Source organism: Oenanthe melanoleuca, chromosome Z (genome assembly GCF_029582105.1).
Source record: "Oenanthe melanoleuca isolate GR-GAL-2019-014 chromosome Z, OMel1.0, whole genome shotgun sequence".
Classification (NCBI taxonomy): domain Eukaryota; kingdom Metazoa; phylum Chordata; class Aves; order Passeriformes; family Muscicapidae; genus Oenanthe; species Oenanthe melanoleuca.
The window spans coordinates 49,273,581-49,295,304 of NC_079362.1; the positions used below are offsets into that span (position 1 = coordinate 49,273,581).

Consider the following 21,724-nt stretch of genomic DNA (forward strand, 5'->3'; position numbering starts at 1 on the left):
GGCTTATTTGGCTTCAAGAAAACATGACTGCAAGGTGACGTTGTCAGTGTCTGTAAGTCTCCGAAGGGGGGGGTGCCAAGACGATGGACCAGGCTCTTCTCAGATTGTGAGCAACAGGACAAGAGGGCAGAAGACAAGAGGACAAGAGGACAACGGGCAGAAAATGATGGCCAGGAAGTTCCACGCGAACATGAGGAAGAACTTTACTGTGCAGGTGACTGAGCACTGTAACAGATTGCCCAGAGAAGCTGTGGAGTCTCCCCCACTTGGGGATATTGAAGAACAGTATGGACAAATCCCCTGCCACGCGTTCTGGGATGACCCTGCTCGGCAGGGAGGCCGGACCGGGTTCCGCCTGCTCGTTCCAAGGCCAGGCGACAGCGCCGGGCAGGCGGGGCCGCGGCCGGGCCCGCCGCGGGCCCACGTGAGCGGCGGGCGGGGCCGGGCCGGGCCGGGCCGGGCCGCGCTCTGACCCGGGCCCGGGCCCGTACGGCGGCTGCGCGGCGGGCGGGCGCACGGCGCGGCCATGGAGCGCGGCGGGGACACGGGCGGGTGGCGGCTCCGCGCCACCGCCGCACAGCGCGACCGCCGCCAGCCGCCGCCGCGGGAGGACGGCGACCGCGGCACGGGCGGGAAGAAGCGGGGCGGGCGGCGGCCGCTGCTGCCGCTGCCCGAGGCGCGGGGGGCGCCGCTGGTGCTGCTGTACCTGCTGGGGCTGCGGGCGCTGGCGCAGGTGTCGCACCGGCAGCTGCTGAGCCGCCCGCCCGCCGCCGACGAGCCCCGCGACTTCAGCGCCGCCCGCGCCAGGTACGGCGGGGAGCCGGGCGGGACGCGGCCGGGCTGGGTGGCGGTCCCCGGCAGAGGGGTCGTGCCGTGCTGTGCCCTGGCGAGAGCTCGGAGCCGATGGAACAGGGCGTCCCCCATAGTTTAGTTCTAGTAGCCTCGTGTAGTGCCCCGTGTATGCTTTGTTAAAGGTGTGTTTTTTCAGACATTCATAAAAGGGCATGTATGTGTATACAGAACCTCTCTGAAGAGGTATCTTTAGCTTCTCCATGCTTTTGTTTATTTTTGAATTGATGTGCTCAGACCAGAAAACCGGTACAATGGCTTAATATCATAGTTAAAATACAGAGTCCTGAGTAAAAGAATCAGGTCTATATGCCCCTTATTGCCCTAACTGGCTTTAGCCTCTTTTGCTTACCTTGAGTTTTGAAATAGAACCATGTACAAAATGTTACAGTTGTAGATAAGTTGCATACCAAATGTTGAAAGTATTGATGCTTAAGTTTTAATTTATGTCTTACAGGGGGTATCTTGACAACATTACAGCAATTGGGCCCAGAACAGTTGGAAGTCCAGAAAATGAAGTTCTTGCAGTTAACTACCTCTTAGAACAAATTAGGGGAATAGAAAGAGAAAGCACGGATGCTCACAAGATATCTATAGACATACAGAGACCCACGGGCTCCTTCAGCATTGACTTTTTAGGAGGCTTTACTAGTTACTATGCAAACATAACCAATGTGGTAGTGAAGCTGGAACCTCGCAATGGAGCTGAGCATGCAGTGTTATCCAATTGTCACTTTGATTGCGTACCAAATACCCCGGGTAGGTCCGTGTGTTTGTTCCATGTTTCTGTGTGTTACATGAGCCACAGAGCTTGGCTCATGGATTTCTGCTACCAAGTAGCCACGTTTGAATAATGCATGTGTCATCTTGGTCTCAGTGAAATTCATTGTTTAGAGTGACAGGTTGATCCTGTTAAACTCAGGATTTCACATTCACTTTCTGGTAGGCAGATGCTTATTTAGATTTCTGGGAAGTTTGGTTATATCTACCCTTGTTATAATTCACTGCTTATGCATATAGTTCATGTGCTGTTTCCACCCATCGTCCAAGTCTTTTCATACTTCCGTACTGATTCAATCCTGGTTTTGCTTTCACCGGATGCTTTGTGCCAGAGACTTTGCCCACCCCCACTAACGAGTCTGGTTTCCCCTCCTTTTGCTGGTACCTCAGTCTGATATGCTTAAGATATGCCAGATTTTTTTTCTTTGCACATTCAAAGCTTCAGTCTCAAAAGACTGTAGTGATCAAAGGCTGGGGTGCTGTTGCCTTGGTAGTGGGTACATCTTTTACTATTAGTTTGACTGTCATTGTTGCATACTCTCTTGTTTTTGTTCCTCTGTATTTTTAAAATACAATCCTGTTAAATTGTTACTGCAGTATCAGGGTGTAAACTGCTTTGTAAATTTGTGGGTTTAACAAAGCTGGGAAGGTAAGGATATAAAAAAAACAAAGTTTGTTGTAACACTCAGCCACAGGTGTGTGCCTGTTATTACAGTTGAAAAACACCCACAGATGGCACTCACCAACGGTGCAGCTTTTACTGGAGTTTCTTCATTTACATCCCACGCACTATTTTACTTTTTGGTGGTGAACCTTTTGTTCTTTAGCACATGTGACTGGTCTTCATTATTAAGGAAATGGTTGAGTATGAGCTAGAGAAACAAAGCTTTTGCTGGACTCCTGCCTTTTTTCTGTCCATAAATAGTATACAGAACTTCTCTTTTTCCTCAATCATATTTGTACAGCATGAGTTTCTAAATTAAGCTTAATAAATGCATGATTATGATACATGCTGTATGATTGAGGTACTGCAGAGGTGCTAATTACTGTATGTATAGTCTGTCTAGACTTAGAATATTTCACAAGCATAGTATTATGATAATTAAAAATTGTTTTCAAATTAATGTCGTGTGTAAATTGTGTGTCAATTTCTGTGGAGTATAAATCAGGATTATGTTTACATCAATTATTTTCTTTTCAGTTACTCAGACAGTAAAATATTTCACCAACCTTCACTGAAGTGCCAAAAAAATACGATAATGGTTTGTTAGGATTTTACAGAAATCTTCAGAGGAGCTAGAAATCAGCCTGTGTGCTTGTTCTTCATCACAAAGCAGCCTACCTCTTTATAGCATCAAGGAGCTGCTCTGCCTTTTGTTTTCTTAGTATGCCACTTCACATTACCTAAGCAAGAACCTCTTGTTTTCTCTTCTGTATTTCTTTTAGCTGTTTGTTTACAGCCCGTTTTTGCATTACAGAAAAAGATGGGCTTTGCAGACGTAATGTGGTTTTCTTAAGTTACTGGTATCTGCTGTAAAGTCTGTTACAACCTCCTGTCAGTTTTATTGTGTGTGAGGTATTGGGGTATATTTTCTCTGCAAGTTTCTGTAATAGTCTATGGCAACATGGCTGCTTTTATCAGATGTAAATCTGTATGACTCTAGAAGCCAACAACTTTTATTTTTCTTAGCCTTGCAGCAAGGCAGATAAATTACTTACCTGACTGTAAATACGCATCTGGTGAGTTTTCAATGCACCATTTTAAATAAAAGAATTCAGTGTGGCTAAGAGCAGACTCCTGATAAATTTGGGTAGCAATTAAGGTCCCTTCCAACTCAGAATGTTCTGTGATATTCTGTGAAATTAGTGAAAACCTGTGACAGTCAGGGCTTTAAATCAGGTAGTTGGGTGGCGATCTATAGAAAGCTTTTGTCAGAATAAAGGCCATAATTTCTGAGAAATAGGAGAGGTATTTTGGAAAGATTTCAAATTTATTTATTCTGTGCAATAAACTAAAGCTAAAATCTAGACTAAGATTTATGTTTATATTAGGAATATGCCCTTTTCATAGCAGATGCTTCTTAAGTTTTGCCTGATGACAAGCTTTGGAAAAGCTGCTCTGTTCTTTTTAATGTGTAAATTGAATATTTTGAGCAGCTAACAAGTGTACCTAAATAGCATGCCGGGGCCTGAACACACTATTGTCAGCATCTCAGTGCATGTCAGCAGCGTACGCAAGCAAGGACAAAAGGGATGAGGTTTAAATTTCTGTTTTCTTCCAAATATTATTTATTGGAGCGGGATAGGGAGGTGCTACAGCTTGCACCAAAGTGAGGCAAGTGGGAAAATGGGAGACCTTGACTAGATACTTAATCAAGATAAAAAACAGTGAGGCGTGGGAGGTGTGAGATTGTAGTGTTGGATGAGAAACTCAAGGAGAACAGAGATTAGAGTGAAAGCGGTTTCTGCAGAGAAAGAAGGATTGTGAAAAGCATCTGATCATGAAAATCTTTTATTATAATACATACCTTATGGAGGCTTTTAAAGATGTTCTGATACTTCCTTAACTTTATTTTGCGGTCTTAGCTTTATGTTACTTTGAGGTTTTGTCCTTCTAATTGAATGCAGTCTAATGGTGTAGAATGCTTTAAGGGTGACTTGTGTGGGAACGTTTATTTTTTAAAATTTGAGTACTATGAAGTGAAAATGAATGAAAATTACATCCTTATTTATTCATGTTCTATTTAGGAAAGTAGATAACGATCACATTGCTTTACTAGTAACCTGGTTAGTCTGCTTTTCTTGAGCCATAGTGTTTGATCTGATATCTTGTAATTCACTTGCTCAACTTCTGAACATCATTTTTCCTTCAGCTGTTGCTTTCAACTAATATAAACAGAGGGTACAACCAGTACCAGAAAACATACTGAAGCTTAACGCAATTGTACTGCAGTTATATTAAGTGACTGAAATAGCATGAACCATTTTTTCTCTTTTGTTTTTGTTGCAAATCTGTGCGTTTATTGTAAACCTTATTATTTTGCTGATTATTTTAAGGTGCCAGTGATGATGCTGTTAGCTGTGCAGTGATGCTTGAAATACTTAACACGCTTTCAAAATCATCAGAGTCCCTGCAGCATGCTGTCATATTCTTATTTAATGGTGCAGAAGAAAATATTTTGCAGGTGAGAATGTGTCATGATTATAAATTATACATCAAAATAGTATATTAAAACTCTTAACAAATGAAAGATATAGTTTGTGTTAAATCTCTTGAAATTTTCATTAATTACCTGTCCTTTCTAAGGAAAATATTTATGATTTCAAAGGGAAAAATACAGTTGGATTAAGAATATTGTCTATATTAGTTTAAGTAGAAGACTTGCATTTTCTGCATCTTTTTGTGTAATCTGCCTTGTGCAATCTTGAATTACATGCCGTCTTGAATGATGGAAAATAACATTTAGGCTTGTCTGGTACATATTTGACCTATATTTTTTTGTTTTCCCATCAAGGCTAGTCATGGCTTCATTACACAACATGAGTGGGCTAAGTCAATCAGAGCTTTTATTAACCTGGAGGCAGCAGGTGTAGGAGGAAAAGAACTTGTTTTTCAAACAGGTATGGGCTTGCATTGTGTCCAATTTCTACACTAGGATAATTTGATAATATTGAAAATTACTCACAAGAAGAAGACAAGAGAACCTCTGTGCCTTTTCCCCAGTCCTATGTTGCAATTAAGTTGTTCTCGGTCTTTAGATAGTTACAGTGTAAAGCACTGCCACAGAAGTTGCTTCATAGGTGGGGAGTCTGTGAAGGGCAAAGTAATAGAAGTTGTGTTTCCCTTTTATATCAAGATAAAAAGGAGAAAAACATTTGAATAGTACATATATCTTAATACTCATACTTTCATATTTTCTATTTATTTTTCACAGCAATTCTTTTAAAATCTTTGCAGGAAGATGTTGGCATTAGAACTCCATCTCATGATCAGGAAGCAGCAAAACTTCTGTGTTTTGTAGGCTATGGTTAGACCTCTGCCCCATCCTAGCTGGACTGTGGACTTGTACTGCTGAAGCTGCTTGGCTGCTTACTTGCACTGAGTGCTTTAGGGGGAGAGGCTTTTTCTAAACAATGGTATTGATGTGTGATGCATTGTATGATGGATTGGAAGCTTGGCTAAAAAGACCCATTAATGCTGGGTCTTTCTGGGACATGGCTTATCTGCTCTGTCACTGAACATGGGAGGCAACAGTGGCTCGGTTTTTGTCTCCCCAGGTGTAGCTAATTCTTTCTCTCAAGTGTGAGTCATTCATCCAAGACAGTTGTACTTTATGCTCTGTAGGGCACCAGTGTTAAATCTCCAGTGAGTTACTTTGTGTTATTTGTTACCATAAGTATGCTATCCTAACTGAAGTTCAAAAAATATTTGCTGTGAATTTTTCTGCTCATCTTTTGTTAGGGCCTGAGAACCCTTGGTTGGTACAAGCGTATGTAGTTGCGGCCAAACATCCCTTTGCCTCTGTGGTGGCACAGGAAATATTTCAGAGTGGTATTATCCCGGCAGATACTGACTTCCGTATCTACAGGGATTTTGGCAATGTTCCAGGTATGTTATCAAAAGGCACGTCAATACATATTACATTTATGACAAGGACACTGTTGTGTGGTTGAGTATGTGAACATCCTCAAATTTGGTCTGTCTCACACTGGGAGGGAATTTCCCTGTTCCTTTCCTAAGGAAAAAGTCTTTAGGTTGAGTTTGTCATATAGTTTGCTAGCAATGTTTATGGACAGCTGGTATTTTCAAGAAAGAAGCTGCATGGTAGAAAAGTTTACTGAAAACCAGGAAAATACTCCAGGAATCAACAATACTGTATTAAATACTCTGTTTAGAAACATTTTGGTACATGATGTTAATAACCTGCTTGCAGGAATGAAATGTTTATATCTAATGGATAAATCAAAATCATCACCTTTAGAGATAGTGACATAGTCATTAATGCGTTTTCAATACCCCTGGTTATTTTAATTGGGGATGTTTTGGTTGTTGTTGGGGTTTTTGTTGTTTTTGTTTGGTTCTTATGGATTGTTTTTTTTCCCTTACTGGTGGCATTGTTTTGTTTTGGGGGATTTGGTTGTTGGTTTTGGGGGGCCTTTTGGTGGGTTTTGTTTGTGTTTTTCATAATCAAGGGCAGGACGGAAGCTTTTTAGTTTTGCTGGTTTACAGATTGGTATCCTTTCTGTGGAGAATGAACAGTGGGAAAGAAATGTGAAATGTTCACTAAGTGTGAACACAGTTCAAAAGACTGTATGTAAACTTCTGTAAAGTCCTTGTTGTCCAGGACAGGTTGTCATTGAAGTCACTTTCAAGAAAAATTATATTTTTTAATTAATTGTTAGTACAAAGCAATTGTTCTGGCATATTCTGTGCTGTTCTGAAGTACAGTCCTAGTCTGAAAATAAAGTAGTTGATTTTGTACAATGTTTTCTTTGTTCAAAATCATACCTGGATGGTAAATGATTTCTGACTGACCTCTGGGGTTTTTTTTAATAAACCAATAAAAATTAAGTTAAAAAAGTGATTAATTCCTCAGAATTGAGACCTAATTTGCCAGAAATTCTGAGAATTCAGATTGCAGATACCAGCTTTTTGCATATGCAGCTGAACAGATGAATGGGATACACTGAATATATAACTAATGAAGCAGAATAACCTTTGGGTTTTGGTAAATACTTTTGTTTGTTTGAACAAATTATTTGGACTTTGAAATGAAGCATTTTCAGACCTGCTCTCTGAAAAATTGTTTACACATTAGAAGTACAAAGAGCACACCTGGTATTTTGAGAAGGTGCTCTCTAGTTTCACAGTGCTGCTTTTCATTACTTTTCAGCATGAACATTTATTGAAGTGTTGCAAGTAAATATTTGACAAGCACCTTGTACATCTTTTCTGAAGCTGAGATGATCCGGCCTTTTCATGTGTTTCTCCAGTTGCATACAGATGTCATGGGAATCCTTACCTGCGAAAGGACAGATACTTTAAAATGTTTTAAGACTATTCTCTCTTAAAGACACTGGAAGTCAGTTAGTTTTCCTTCTGCAAAGAAGACTATTTTGTTCATCTCTAAGGATAATGACTGAGTTACAAAGTAGAGCAGCATTTTCTGTGAAGTGTATGGAGGCTTTCGCGTATTTGTTTTGGGGTTTTAGGACTGCATAGATTTTAAAAATGCTGCTTCTCTTTTTGTAGGAATAGATTTGGCTTTTATTGAAAATGGGTACATTTACCATACAGAATATGACACATCAGACAGAATTTTGACGGACTCCATTCAGAGAGCAGGTTGGTATTTTAAGAATTCAGTAATTTACCAAAGAGTAGTATTGTAGCTGCTTTTTCATTTTGCTGTAAGACTGCTGTAGTGATAAATTAATAATTTTAATTACACATTTAGTACATATTGGTTATGCTCTAAAGAACAAAGAATTAACTGAATACAAGCCTTTTAAATAAAAAAGGAAATATATTTGGTCAGCTTGGGAAGATAAACTTTATCAGCATCCGGTGATGTTAATTAGATTCCACAGTTACTTTCAAACCAAAGTTATTGTCTGTCCACTAGTACCTGATTATTCAGCATTCTGTGTTCCTTTTATCTCACTAAGTACCATTATTGGTTAATGTTTCTCACTGGGAGCTTTTGAGTGGGTTGGTGGCATAGAGACTGATCTGCTAACAGAGGTTTTTGTATTAGAGTGGACGTTGGTCAAACTTAATGTGGTAGCCCACAGACTGGGTAAGCATAATTTATTTTCTAGAACAGGTTGTGACAGACTGCGGTAAAGAAAATTATGAAGATATTTAATTTCGCAGGAAAAGCTAGCATAATCCTAAATGCCTCCAGGATTTTGATTATTTGCTCTTCAAGTTTATATAGAAGCCGTCTTAGATGACTAGCATGAATAAGGGTTTTAAATACTTTGTTGCACAAATTTAGCTGGAGGACAGAAAGTAACACCTTTAAATTCCTGTTGGAAAGATGATTTTAATAGTCGTGGTGGTTTTATGTAGAACTTTGCTAAATATAGCACAGATTAAAAGAAACAAAATCAAAACCAAAACAGACTTCACAGCCAGTAATGGTCTAATGGTCTAATAAAAGCAAGATGAAAGCTGAGAATGATTGTTCTCATTTGGTTACCTGTGTTTCAACTGTACTTTATAAAAGGACAAGATGATTGATGCCTGGAGCCTACAAAGGAAAATAGTGGCCTTGTCTTTACAGTTCTCTAGGGAAAGAAAGGCAGGTAATTCATAGTCATGGAAACCTGGAGGGGTTAGTGGTGGGAAGAGGAGGAAGATCAAGAAATTATGAACTCTTCTATGGGTTAGCCTTCAGGTCCAGTGCTAAATATCAGAAGTAAAGAGTTTATGGGCTGAAAGCCTGATTGTTGCCTTCACTGTTGGGGTGTCTAAGTGCAAGAGACTTCCCAAATACACTTATTTTGACATCTGGATAGAATAACTCATGAAAATATGATTATGTGCGTACTGTCACATACCAATTTGAGAACAATTATTAATGTATTCATGTCTTCAATGAGGATATTTCCATAGAGTTTTTCAGAATGGCTATATTAAAAAAGCTGTGTGGTAATTTATCAAACTTCATATAATTATATTGTGTATCTGCTCTTTTATTAGGTGACAATATTCTAGCTGTCCTAAAATACCTAGCTACATCAGAAAAGTTGGCAAAGTCTTTTGAGTATCGACATGGAAATGTTGTGTTCTTTGATATACTTGGTTTGTTTGTTCTGGCTTATCCTGCTCGTGTTGGCACAATTATGAACTACATTACAGCAGCAGTTGCTTTTTTTTATTTAAGCAAAAAAGTGTTACAGCCAAAACCCAGAGGTAAGTCTAGGTGATTTTTAGGATTTTTTGGGGGGTTTGGTTTGGTTTGGTTTGGTTTTTTTGGTTTGTTTGGTTGTTTGTTTGTTTCTGCTGTTGTTGCTGGGTTTTTTATTACTATTATTAGTTTTTTTAAAATTGTATGACACTTAAACAGATAGCAATTTGTTTAGATGCAATTTACTAGATGCAAAAATGTGGGTGAAAAAGTGTTCAGGCCATTACAGCATCTGGTTAGTTGAACTTCAGAAATAAATTTTAGGTGTGCAGCATGCCATAGGAGTTGCTTTGTATTTAAATCTTGCATCTGAGTATTTGTAATGGTGAAAGAATATGATAGGCCTAGATGTCTAGCATTTATGAATCATGATTTTGTCTCTTATCATTTCTTGAATATTAAAATTAAATCTTTTAAAGATCTGGAAATTGAAAAAAAATTTGCCTAGTATCCATATTTTTTTTTTATTTTGTTAATTCAGATATGGTGTCAGAACCGTGTTTCTTCAGCACCTGTCTGTAGACAGAACCAAGTAAGATAAAAGTGAGGAAAATGATAGCAATGCTTAATAAATCAACTTTAATCTATTTAGACCTTCTTCGTATGTGTAAGAACATGCCTGTTTAAAAAAAAAAGGTGCTTAAGAAAACACCCATCTTGTCTTCAAAATCAAGGAAACAGTTTTGGAGTAAGAAAATGTTCCAATAAAAAAAGCTCAAATTTTCTGTTGTTGTTGGGGTTTATTGGGGGAATGAGAAGGGGAACTTTTTTTTTGGTGGTTTGTTTGTTTGATTTGGTTTAGTATTTTGTTGAGGGAATTTTTATTTTGGTTTGGAGGTTTGTTGTTGTTTTTTGTTGGGTTTCTTGTTGGATATTTTTGTATACTTAAAAGTGGCATGATGGCTGCACTCCCTAGTAAATTTTTTGCTGTCAAGAAAGCTGTAATCTGCAAAATACATCAGCATTCTGGGAATAAACCTTGCAACAGGTATGTGTGCAAATAGACATGCAAAGAAGCAGGCTAAGTGATGCAAGCTATGCCATTAAGATCTCTTCACTGGAGACCCCTTTATTTTGGTTATTAAATTAGTTACACTATGGAATGATTAATATTTTGATGACAGTCTACAGTAGAACAAGTGTTGAATGAAACTTCTTTTTGTTCTTCATAGCTATTAATAACCTGAAGAAGTTGCTGACTGCATTCGGCGTAACCCTGACGAGCTGGGTGTGCACACTGGTGGCAGTCCTCATGGTGGCAATGTTTGTCTCCATCATTGGACGGGCTCTTTCTTGGTACACCCATTTCTATGTTTCTGTGTCTCTCTATGGCACTGCAGCTGCAGCTAAGCTCATTCTTGTGCACATGCTAGCCAAAAAGTTCTTCTACAAGGTAGGCAAAACTTTGTTGTTATTGTTGAAGGGCAATGAGGTGTTTAATCTGTGGAACACTTACCTTTTGATCTGCATTTTAAAAAAAAAGCGAAAAGTTTTCAGTATTTAAAATGTTGCTGTAAAAAATTGCTTCATCTAAACATAGCGATTGTTCTGCTAAATCAGAGAGGTAAGAGCTATGTGATTTAAGGCAGCTTTGACCTTTAAGAGATGTTTCAGACAAAAGGCAGGAGCCTTTGTGACTTAGGTCACAACAGCCCCAGGCAGTGCCACAGGCTGGGGCAGAGTGGCTGCAAAGCTACCACAGGAAAAGGAGCTGGGGGTGCTGCTGACAGCAGCTGAACATGAGCCAGCAGTGCCCAGGTGGCCAAGAAGGCCAATGGCATCCTGGCCTGTTCCAGCAATGGTGTGGCCAGCAGGAGCAGGGCAGGGATTGTCCCCTGTACTCAGCACTGGGGAGGCCACACCTCAAATCCTGTGTTCAGTTCTGGGTCCCTCAGTAAAAGAAGGATATTGAGGTACTGGAGCACGTCCAGAGAAGGGCAGTGGAGCTGGGGAAGGTGTGGAGCACAAGTTCTGTGAGGAGCAGCTGAGGCAGATGAGGTTGTTTAGGCTGGAGGAGAGGAGGCTCAGGAGGACCTGATCACTCTCTACAACTGCTTGAAAGGAGGTTGTAGCCGGGTGGGGTTGGTCTCTTCTCCAAGGCAGCCAGCAACAGGACAAGAGGAAATGGCCTCAAGTTATGCCACAGAAGGTTCAAATTAAGAGACATTTCTTTATGGAAAGGGTTACCAAGTTCTGAAACAGATTGCCCTGGGAAAGGGTTAGGACACCATCCCTGGAGGTATTTAAAAGATGCATGTATGTAGGGACATGATTTACCAGTGGCCTTGGCAGTGCAAGGCTTAGATCAAATAATCTCAAAGGTATTTTCCAACCTAAACAATTCCATGATTATTCTGATTTATAGTTGTCTTAACCACAGCTGGAGATAGAACAGAGCTCTTGGTTGTCTGTGTTCCTGTGATAGATGAAACTCATTTAAGCCCCTGCAAGGCTCAGTGAGGTTTTGGTGTGCATTACTTTTCCATTGCTGTCATGTGTCATGATTACTGTCTGTGTACCTGTTTTGCTTAGGATGCTTTTTTATGTACTAACCAGTGTGATTTAACTTGTATAATAATTTCATAATTATAGATCATAACAGTCCCATATGGTTTTGTGTTAAATACAAATAGTCTTGAGGTGTCTGATAGATGGCGCTCTTCCAGGGCAGAAGTTTACTACTCCTGCTAGGCCTGCTAGGTTGAGGTTTTAGGTGCAGTAGTAATTAGTCATTCAGCTTGCTGTTACTTACTGTCTCAGCCTTTTGGGTGGATTTTGGACAAGGGAATTTAGGAAGCCTTAGTTGTCAGCTAAATACAAATGTTTGAAAAAGTTTTAAGAACTTGGTGCCATTTGATTGTATGAAAAAATTTCTAAGTGTATCCATCATGTCTTTCTCTGGAAGTGGAGTTTTAAAACATTTTTTGGGGAAGGGAAGTGTTAACTGGTGCATGCATGTTACCAAGTTATTCTTTGTGGAAAAGTTGAAATAGATGCAATGTTACTGTTTTCCAGTCTTCTGGATGAACTGGCTGATACTTTCATTAGCTGTTAAGACATTTCAGTTTCTGGATCTACTTCATGCCTGCTGATTGCCTAATCAGATCAGCCTTCTGAAAATCAAAAATGTTGCATGCTGTAGCTTGCACTACAACGTACAGTTAATTTTGCTTCTGTAACTTGTGTTTGACTTAAAAGTTGCATAAAAATTTTGGAAGTCAGTCTTCCTTGGCTATCAGTGCCTGTTCGTGGCTCAACAGCTTGTGAGTTGATAAGCTTTATGTTTTGAAATAGGTTTGGCAACGTGTATGTTTCTTCACTCTCCTCCTTTTTTTTTCTTCTCACCCCGAAACTGAAGGAGGTGCTTTCTGATAATCATTGTTCCTGTAAGCAGTCCCTCTTGCTATATGCAGTTAAGAATCGTGTACTGCAAACATTGCAGCATTGCCCATGTAACATAAAGATACCCCCAAAACCAAAGCAAATCAGATTTTTGATGGCTAAATTTATTCTTCCCCCCACCCCCCGAAACATATTTGGTGTTGTTTCACCTATGATGTCTTTTATTCAAAACAGATATCGTATTTTAATGAGCATCCTTCTGAAGTGACAGCTTGTGGCATGACCTAAAAAGGCACCAGTATAATATTTGTGCACTAATAACAGTGCTTGTGTAAGAAGTCTGTTAACAGCTGTTCAAAAACAATTTTATGCTCTCAGGAGGTCCAGATAATTTTTTCCCCCCATAAATATTGCATAATTTTTTAATGTGCTGTGTTACATTTTTTTTTAAAAAGGCCATTTTTGCCTTTTGTATTCTTTTGTATTGTCATTTGTACATTCTTCTTCCCCAGTCTGTGTAATCTGTTCTTCAAGTTATGTCAGCAGATTTAGAAAACTAACTATAAAAAAATATTCTGTCATGGATATTTCTGTATGGTAAGAGAATGGTGAGATGATGCTTGTCAAAATTGTTTTGCCCAAGGAAAAAATTTGTATACAAGAAATATGGATTTTTCTGTGTGTTCTCATGAGATGTGATCTGTGGAATGTGCACAGTAATGAAATGTATTTACTTCTTTTTGTTACAGAATGTGAATGAGCAGTACCTGGGAGATGTTTTTTTTGATGCCTCGTTGATGATTTGGTCAATAGCATTGGCTGTGATGACTCAGCTGGGCCTTTGTTCAGCATTCATTTGTACCTTATGGGTAGCATTTCCTTTACTCACTAAGCTGATGATCCACAAGGAATTCAGCCAAAAAGGTATGGGTTTTCAGGGGCAGGGATTGTGTTTCAAAACTTATACCCTTATTTAAGCAAAAGAAATTGCAAACATTGCCTTTGAGTAGTCAAATTAATTGTCACATTTTTGTAATGAAAAAAGTGTTCTTGAACTAAAGACGGTTTGAAAGTGTGAGAAGCTTTAAAAAAATACACTGAAAAACATCCCATGTCTCAGGCTAAAAGAACAGTATGTGAGTGTATTAATAAGTGATCAGAATTTTGATGAACAGCGGAGGCTCATAAAAATATTGTAGTATTTAAAGAATGCTTGGGACAGAAAACTTTTTGAACTTTTTGAACTTTTGTTGTTTGAACTTTTTTTGTATTACAAGATTAATTTTGTGGTGGTTTTGAAAATTATACTGGTGTTGGCTGTGCAAAATGAGATCTCCTTTCCATATCCATGTCAGGGGTAAGGACCAGTACTGTGTATTGGGCCTTGCAGCAGTATATCCTTGCTTTACTATATCAGTAAAGCTATGTGTTTATGTCCTTTTAAACTTTTACTTTTTTGTCTTTTATTTTTTTCCTGTTCTGTACAGGTGCCACAATAAAGTTTATTGTGATGTACATGCTGGGGATGTTTGTTCCCTATCTGTATATGCTGTATCTTAGTTGGACTGTGTTTGAAATGTTTACACCTGTCATGGGACGAAGTGGTTCAGAAATTCCACCAGATATGGTGTTAGCAGGATTTATTGTGATCTTCACTATGATCCTGTCTTCCTATTTTGTAAGTATAATTTGTAAATGTTGTTTAAAACCCTTACATTTTCTCTGTACTTTAAAATAAGATGGGTTTTTTAGTTAATACTAGAAGTTAGTGATAATTTGACAATATCTTCAATGTTACAGGAAAGTTCTAGAACATACGTCAAAGATTGCACGGTTTGTGTTAGTCAAAGAAAGGTCATTGAAGCCGAGCTTATATTGCTCTATGATCTGATGCAAAACTGATGTAAATACGAAATGTAATGCTGAATTTTGAGGAGAGATTTGTTTTAGATGTAACGTATGACTGAACAATACATTTATGAACTTCAAAAAGAGTTCTCAGATTTGTGAGCTTTTTCTGCTGCCATAAAACTTGGAAAGATTCTCTTGGGGTTTTTTTTTGTTGGTAGGCGTTTTAAAAACAGGAAAGTTTGAAAATCTGCAGGAAGCACTCGCTTTATTCCTTTTTTATAAAATAAATAATCCTAAAAATCCTGGTTTTAAATACTAAGATTAAAAAGAAGTATCATGTATGAGGTGATACTTGCAATTATGTCTTTTTAATGTATCCTCAGTTCTGTAATTGAATTTTAGAATTATACAAGTGGTGTCTTAGATGTAAGTATTGCAGTTTTATAACTGGACTGTTTTTTTATTCTCTAGATTAACTTCATTTACCTTGTCAAAAGTACAAAAACGACGCTAGTAACTTTAACTACTGTGTTTGTAGTTACTCTGATTCTCGTTTGTAGTGGAATCTTCTTTCCTTACAGTTCTGATGCAGCTAATCCAAAGCCTAAGCGAGTCTTTCTCCAGGTAAGAAAAGTTTTGCCTCTTTTGGTTGCAGAAGTGTTTGGTTTTTTCAAGGCTTAATATTTCTTTCTTTCTTGGTTTAAAAGCTCTGGTGATTATTCTTGGGTTTGAAACAATTGGTAATGTTTCGCTAGTTCACTCTCAGTGTACTCATCTGTGTCAGAAGAGTAGGACATCGTAGGGAGTTTTAAGTGGGTGAATTGTGTAAGCAATTCAAATTTAAAAAGTGGCTGTGGTTTGTAGTGGGCCAACATTGTCATCTTCTGATTGTGTTTCTATGGTATGTTTCTTATGTGAGTAATTCTTGCATTTATATTCATAAATACTCGGATATATATTCAGTGTTCAGTGCTGAAAGGTCTGCAGAAAATGCAGTAGACGTTAAGGGTTCACACGAAGGACATTTCAGAATCGCCTCTGACATTTACAAACTCCAGAGGCTCCAATTTCTTTCTGTGTTGTTTTTTTTCTTCTAGCACACAAGCAGAAGATTTCATGATCTAGATGGAAATGTGGTTAAAAGTGACTCTGGTATATGGATTAATGGGTTTGATTATAATGGAATATCTCACATAACTCCCCATGTACCTGAAATCAATGACACCATTAGAACTCCATGTGATGAGCAGGCTCCCTTCTGTGGCCTTCCTTGGATTCTGCCAGTGCATTTCATGTTCCGGTTCGTATGAGCTCACTTTAACTTGAGCACTTCACTGCAAAATCGAGGGTCACTTACACAATTTCATTTATGTAAGGGAAGAAAAACTAACAATCATCTTGGTCTAAAAGTGAATAATCCTTCCTCTTCAGAAGACAAAATTCTACCTGGATACTGTGTCTTCTGCCACAATCTCTGCAAGAGATTTATGGGTGTGCTGCAGGATCTGTAGAAATTGATGTGGTGGAAATAGATGTAAGCACCAGTGGAGAAAAAGGTGAAGGGTCTCCTGAAGGGCAGTTCAGAGTAGGAGGATATATGTCTCCTCCCTTCTTCCCTTCCTTCATCACAGCTGACAGCAGAGGATGTCTAGAGTAGCAGGTCTCCACAGAAGGAAACAGCTGCTGTGGCTATTTCTAACACCTCAAGAATCTTGAGAGCGAAAGTTTGGCCGTTTGAAGATGAAAATATTTTCACTCATTTGTTATGTAATTTAAGGCAGATGAAGGTAATGAATTAATACAGTGGTGACTGTTTTTTCCATTAGTATGCCCTTTAAATATTTGTCTGGCCACAGGCTGATTTTACCTGCCTTTTGCTGGAATCAACCCCTTTTGAATATTTCATGTCGTAGCAGCACAATCAGCTGTATTACAGGGAAACTTCTTGTCTTCTGATGTTTAGTACCTCAGGGTGTTGCATTGAGAATAACTTGCAGCTTTTTTTTTCACAGGAAAAACTGGTATCTTCCTGCTCCAGAAATTTTGCCAAGAAGCCCCATTCAGTTTAAACTTCTGTCCAAGCAGCTGATGCCGTGGAACTCTGTGAGGTTAAGCTTTGAAGTATCTGGTGAGTGACTGAAGATTCTGGTTTATGATTTGTTTTTATTTTTATGCCCATAATAAATCAGGCTTTGACTCCAGTACTGCAGGTTCTAGTACCATTCCCAAGATAGTGAGCTTTCTGAGATTAGCATGAAGTAATTCAGTTTCATAGCATACTAGAAACTGTGAGTGGTATCTTGCACTTCTTATTTCTGGGACTGATAACCTCTGCTGTCTTGAGTAAGTCCTGATTGTTTTACTGCAGGTGCTTTTTAAACTGAATCTGTAGCATTTTATATGTTAGTATATATAAGACTATATTATATTTATTATTATAAAATGTCCTGTGTTCCTCTATTGCATCATCATCTCACTTATCCCAGTGCTTAGAAAAAATTAAAGCATCTTTTGTAGAGAAGACGTTTCTATCATGCTTTGGAAGGCATGAGTAGTAGTTGAAGGATGCCGTGGTGTTGGGTGGGGAAGCAGGTGGTTGCTGATACATGCGGCCGCGCGTCTCTGTCCCCGCAGGCCCGAGCCACATGTCGCTGTACGCGCGGCCGCGCGCGGGCTCGGCGCTGTCCCGCTGGTCCCTCGGCGATGGAACGCCGGTCGCCAGCGTGGGGGGAGACTACTTTGTGTTCTACTCCCGCGGGCTGCAGGCGGCTCCCTGGCACTTCTGGGTGGAACTGACGGTGAGTGCTGCACCGCTGGAAGCCTGGTGATGCCTTGGAACACCCCCTTCCCACCACCGCTGCATCCCTATGTGAAAAATGTCACAGGAACTTCCTAAAGCTTTGCTTTATTTTCTGGATCTAAATTCTAATATCCCTCTTTTAATACATCAGCTTTGTAGATCAGCTCCCATGTGTTTTCCATGCATAATATGCTAACTTGACAAGCAGCCAAGGGAAGAATACTTTGCTTGTCTGCATGGTCTTTGATCAAAAGTTTGGATTTCTCTGATCTTAACCTCACAGTTCTTGAAGTTTTATCTTTACGACTGTTATTTCAGAGTTGATTTTTATTATTATAAGTAGTTCTCTTTCTCTTCTCTTGTTTGCATGGTTTTGGGAAATTGGTGGAAAATTTACCTGTCTTGTATTTTCAGCCTTGCTTCCAGCTATGCTGTTTCAGTGGGATTTATGATCTGCTTCCCCACCCTTCTAACTTGTAAAGGAATAATTTTTTGCAGACCTGTATGTTTTTACTATAGGTTTAACAGTGTCTTATCCTTTGAGTAAATATTACAAGTATGTTTGAAAGTTCAGAAAGTCCCTTTTTCCTTCCTGCACCAGGCAGTCTAAACACAAGTAATCCTCAAAGGATTATTAAGGCAGATAAGGCAGACTGGAGTCTCAAGTGTGACAAGCCTTGCAAGACTGATAGAGGCAAAGCTAGGCAAAAGGGGCTTTATATCCTCAGGATTTGCCATAGAAGGATCAGTGTAAGTATTGTGTTGGAGTCCATATCTTGATTTGTCAGCAAAACAGATACAAACATTGTTTGTCTGGAAGCTGTGTAACACATTAGAGGCACTGTGAGCTAAACATCTGGTTGCCAGTTCATTTCAAATTGAACTCGTATTGTAATCAGACTGGTATATTGAAGATAGGAAGTGTTTAAACATAGAGGACAAAGAGCTGCAGGGTGGATTTTGCTGCATAGGTACAGTCTGTAGAAAAGTGCATCTAAATTGATCCCATGTTGAAAAGTCATGAACAATCATAAAAACTGTGTTATCCTTTTCTCACTTTCAGGCCCCAGAAAAGCATTCTGATGGAATAGTCTCCCTTGCCATAGCAGCACATTACTTTTTTGGGGAAGATCAAAAGTCACCTCAACTCTATGCCTTACTGGAGAGGTTTCCAAACTGGACATTTTCTTCTGGCTGGTCCTGTACTTACGATCTTTTTGTCTTTTAATTTTGACAGCAATGCTGCAGGGCTGATAGGGTTATCTCTGATGCAGAATGCCCTTGTGGCAAGCACTTTCTAACAAGATGCCAGAGACTTCAGCAAGAGTTTAAAATACTTCAGCAAATGGTGTTTCTTTGGCAGTTTGACTGTTTAAAGACTACTGCTATCTTGGGGATATAATTATACTTTTCTGAATGCAGTTCACCTTGGCTCTTCCACTGAAGTGACAATTTGGCTAGTGGGTTTCTTAAAATGAAAACTGCACTTGACAAAGTAATATTAGCATAATAAATGGTGGCAATTGTAATGGAAGGGCTCTATGGAATTATTTTGATGCTGTGTAAAATAAAACCGTACATTCATTGATACATGGAGTATCACCTGCCAATCCTATCCGTCCTGTTCAAGTCTGATCTCCAGCTATAAGCTGTTTGTTCCTGCGGGAGCAGGGCAGAGGAAGCAAAGTCCTGAGCATTACTTTTGTCACTGGATGAAGTTCACTGTAAGCTGTGGTACTCATGTAGGTTGCATTGAGTCCTTGGGAAATGCACAATACAGAGAAATCAATATTATGATGGAATGTGGTAATTGTTTATCCAAATAGTATGTTTCTGTTAAAATCTTAGTTCTACCCCTTTTCTTATCTCTTTGGTATTACAGCATGAGTGGCTAAGTTCAACCTAACTACCTTGTGATTTTGTTCTTATTGGGATAGTTCACTATCAGCACATGAACATGTGACTTGCTCACTCATATGTGAGAGTCCAAAGTCCATACTCCTTTAAGTGGGTCTTATAATTAATCTACTCTAAATTTTAAGTTACCTTCCAATTTATTAGAATTGGCTAATTTTGGTATCTCCTCTGGAGAAATTTTTGGTAGTTTGTCAGTATTGCACTTGCTAATACATTTTACTGTTTTAAAAATAAGGTTTCCTTTTCATAAGGAAAAGTACCTAAAAGAGTAATCTTGAAAATATGTCTAATATTCTGGGTTGCTCTTATTTTATTTTCATAGGATGGATTTTATAAATGACTGTAAGTGTTTTAGAGTATCTTCCAATTTTAATTGACAAGCTTTGAAATCAGAAGCTACTGATCTCTTTTATTATACTTCCCAGGTTTTGGGGTTTTTTTAGTGCAGTGGTTAATAGTTAAAGGTAATTTCTGAAATTCAAAGAACTTGGCATATTTGAAGGAATTTCATGGGTTTTTTTCCAAATTATATATAAAACATTTTGCTGTATCAATACCACGCTACAAATTTAAGTGTTTTTTGTTAATCTCATGAGTATTGCCTAATGTCATGCAGAGATTTTGTGCAAGCATCATCATTTCAAGTAGAAACATGCTAGTACTGGTAAGTTTGCAGAGCACATGAAAGAAAATTGTGTGACAGTTAATTTGTGTGAGGTGTGATGGATAACAACTCTCCAGTCAGGTGTTTTTCCTTTGGATCATTCTATGTGTAATAGTGGAAAGAACCAGTGTCATTGGTTGCAAGGAACATTAACAAAGATTGTCAGCTCACTCATAGACTAGGGTAAGAGGTTTAATTACTGTAATCATAATGAACTGGCCATAAGTATCTTAAAACCTGTGGGTTTATACATTAATGTGCATTAATTATTGCTCATTTGATTGTATCTGATTTGAAAGTACAATCCCTGTATTATTTAAAAGTGCTACTAGTGATTTAAAGATCAGAGTTATGAACTAAAACTCCTGTGAATCTCAAGGAATGTGTTGTACTGTACTCTAGCTGATGCACAGCTAGTTAACTAAAGCTGCACTGATATTTACCATCTTCCTCAGTTTTGATTTTTGTGTTTTGCCTATGATTTAAAGCTTTGAAAGTGCTGTGTGAAGAATTCATACTGGGAGCCAAAAATATAGAAATGCCTGTTGTTGGCAATTTCTGAAACTTTAAGTTAAGCAATAACTTCTGCTATCTCAGGATTTAATCCTTGTTAAATAATTTAATTATGAGGTGTGTCTGGTTTGTTGCAATTTTCTGTCTTTGTAAATAAAAGCAAAACTTGATTGGTGGCACTTGATTTTTAGCATGATTAAAGGCTATATATTTAAGTTGTTTTCATTCATTGCTCTAATGTTTTACTTGAGCTTGCAGTAGAAATACTGCTAAGAGGTGCTGGGTTAGACAGCTGTTGTTACAGCTGTGTGGAAGATAAGCTTGGCCAAAGAATGCAAAATCATCTGAGTTGAGAAAAGTGAAAATGTGAGTTCTGGCTGGTTTCCTGGAGAGGAAAAGGTGGTCTTGAGATAAGATGTGATTCAGGGCAGTCACTGGTAGCCAAGCTAAGTATTCTTTGCAAAATTGATGGTTGAGACCAAATTTATTGTTGATCTAAGAAAAAAAAAAACAGGATGGAGAAATTTGCTGTTTGTGTTTGCTTCCCTATTCAAGTACAAGCAGATGAGTCATCTGCTACGGTGGGTTACTATTTCTCCTAAAAAAGCATTGTGTGACTTACTCTTTGAAGTGTATGAAATAAGTGCATGCAGCTGGTAACTTCAGGGATACAAGGGCATAGAGTAGAAACATTATTCTTTGTGGAGGCAGTAAACAGTTTATTAGCATAAACTTGTGCTCATCTGCAACAATTTACATTCACAGCGTTTTCTGAACTGCTTTCTTCTATTTTTCTCTCATTTTGATTGCTTTGATAATCTACTATGTTCTCTGTTAAAATACGTATTTCTGAAGTTGAGTACTAAGCACTTCATCAGTTTAAGCAAAGGAGGTTTCTGTATGTTGTGGTTATACAATGTAGTGCATCCTTACAGTGTGCCACCATACCTTCAGGATTGTCTGTCAAGTAGAAGCATGCATTTGAAGAAAGTGTTGGGATAGGTGCAGTGAACAGGAAAATTTCAGCTATCATACACAAACTGACAGACTGTTGAGCTGAGTGGGGCTGTTCTGTGCTAACAAGACCTGTCT

General features: G+C 38.8%; 1 protein-coding gene across 1 annotated transcript; it reads left to right on the forward strand.

Annotated features, from left to right (window-relative positions):
• The first annotated feature begins 482 nt into the window (after window positions 1-482).
• On the forward strand, window positions 483-20,816 carry ERMP1 (endoplasmic reticulum metallopeptidase 1). Its single transcript, XM_056513219.1, has 15 exons — window positions 483-807; window positions 1,307-1,608; window positions 4,687-4,814; window positions 5,145-5,250; window positions 6,092-6,238; window positions 7,883-7,975; window positions 9,338-9,550; window positions 10,718-10,938; window positions 13,637-13,811; window positions 14,375-14,565; window positions 15,210-15,362; window positions 15,836-16,038; window positions 16,751-16,866; window positions 17,373-17,536; window positions 18,602-20,816. The coding sequence occupies exons 1-15, from the start codon at window positions 527-529 to the stop codon at window positions 18,764-18,766; spliced, it is 2,658 nt and encodes an 885-aa protein (XP_056369194.1). The 5' UTR covers window positions 483-526; the 3' UTR covers window positions 18,767-20,816.
• The last annotated feature ends 908 nt before the right edge of the window (window positions 20,817-21,724 follow it).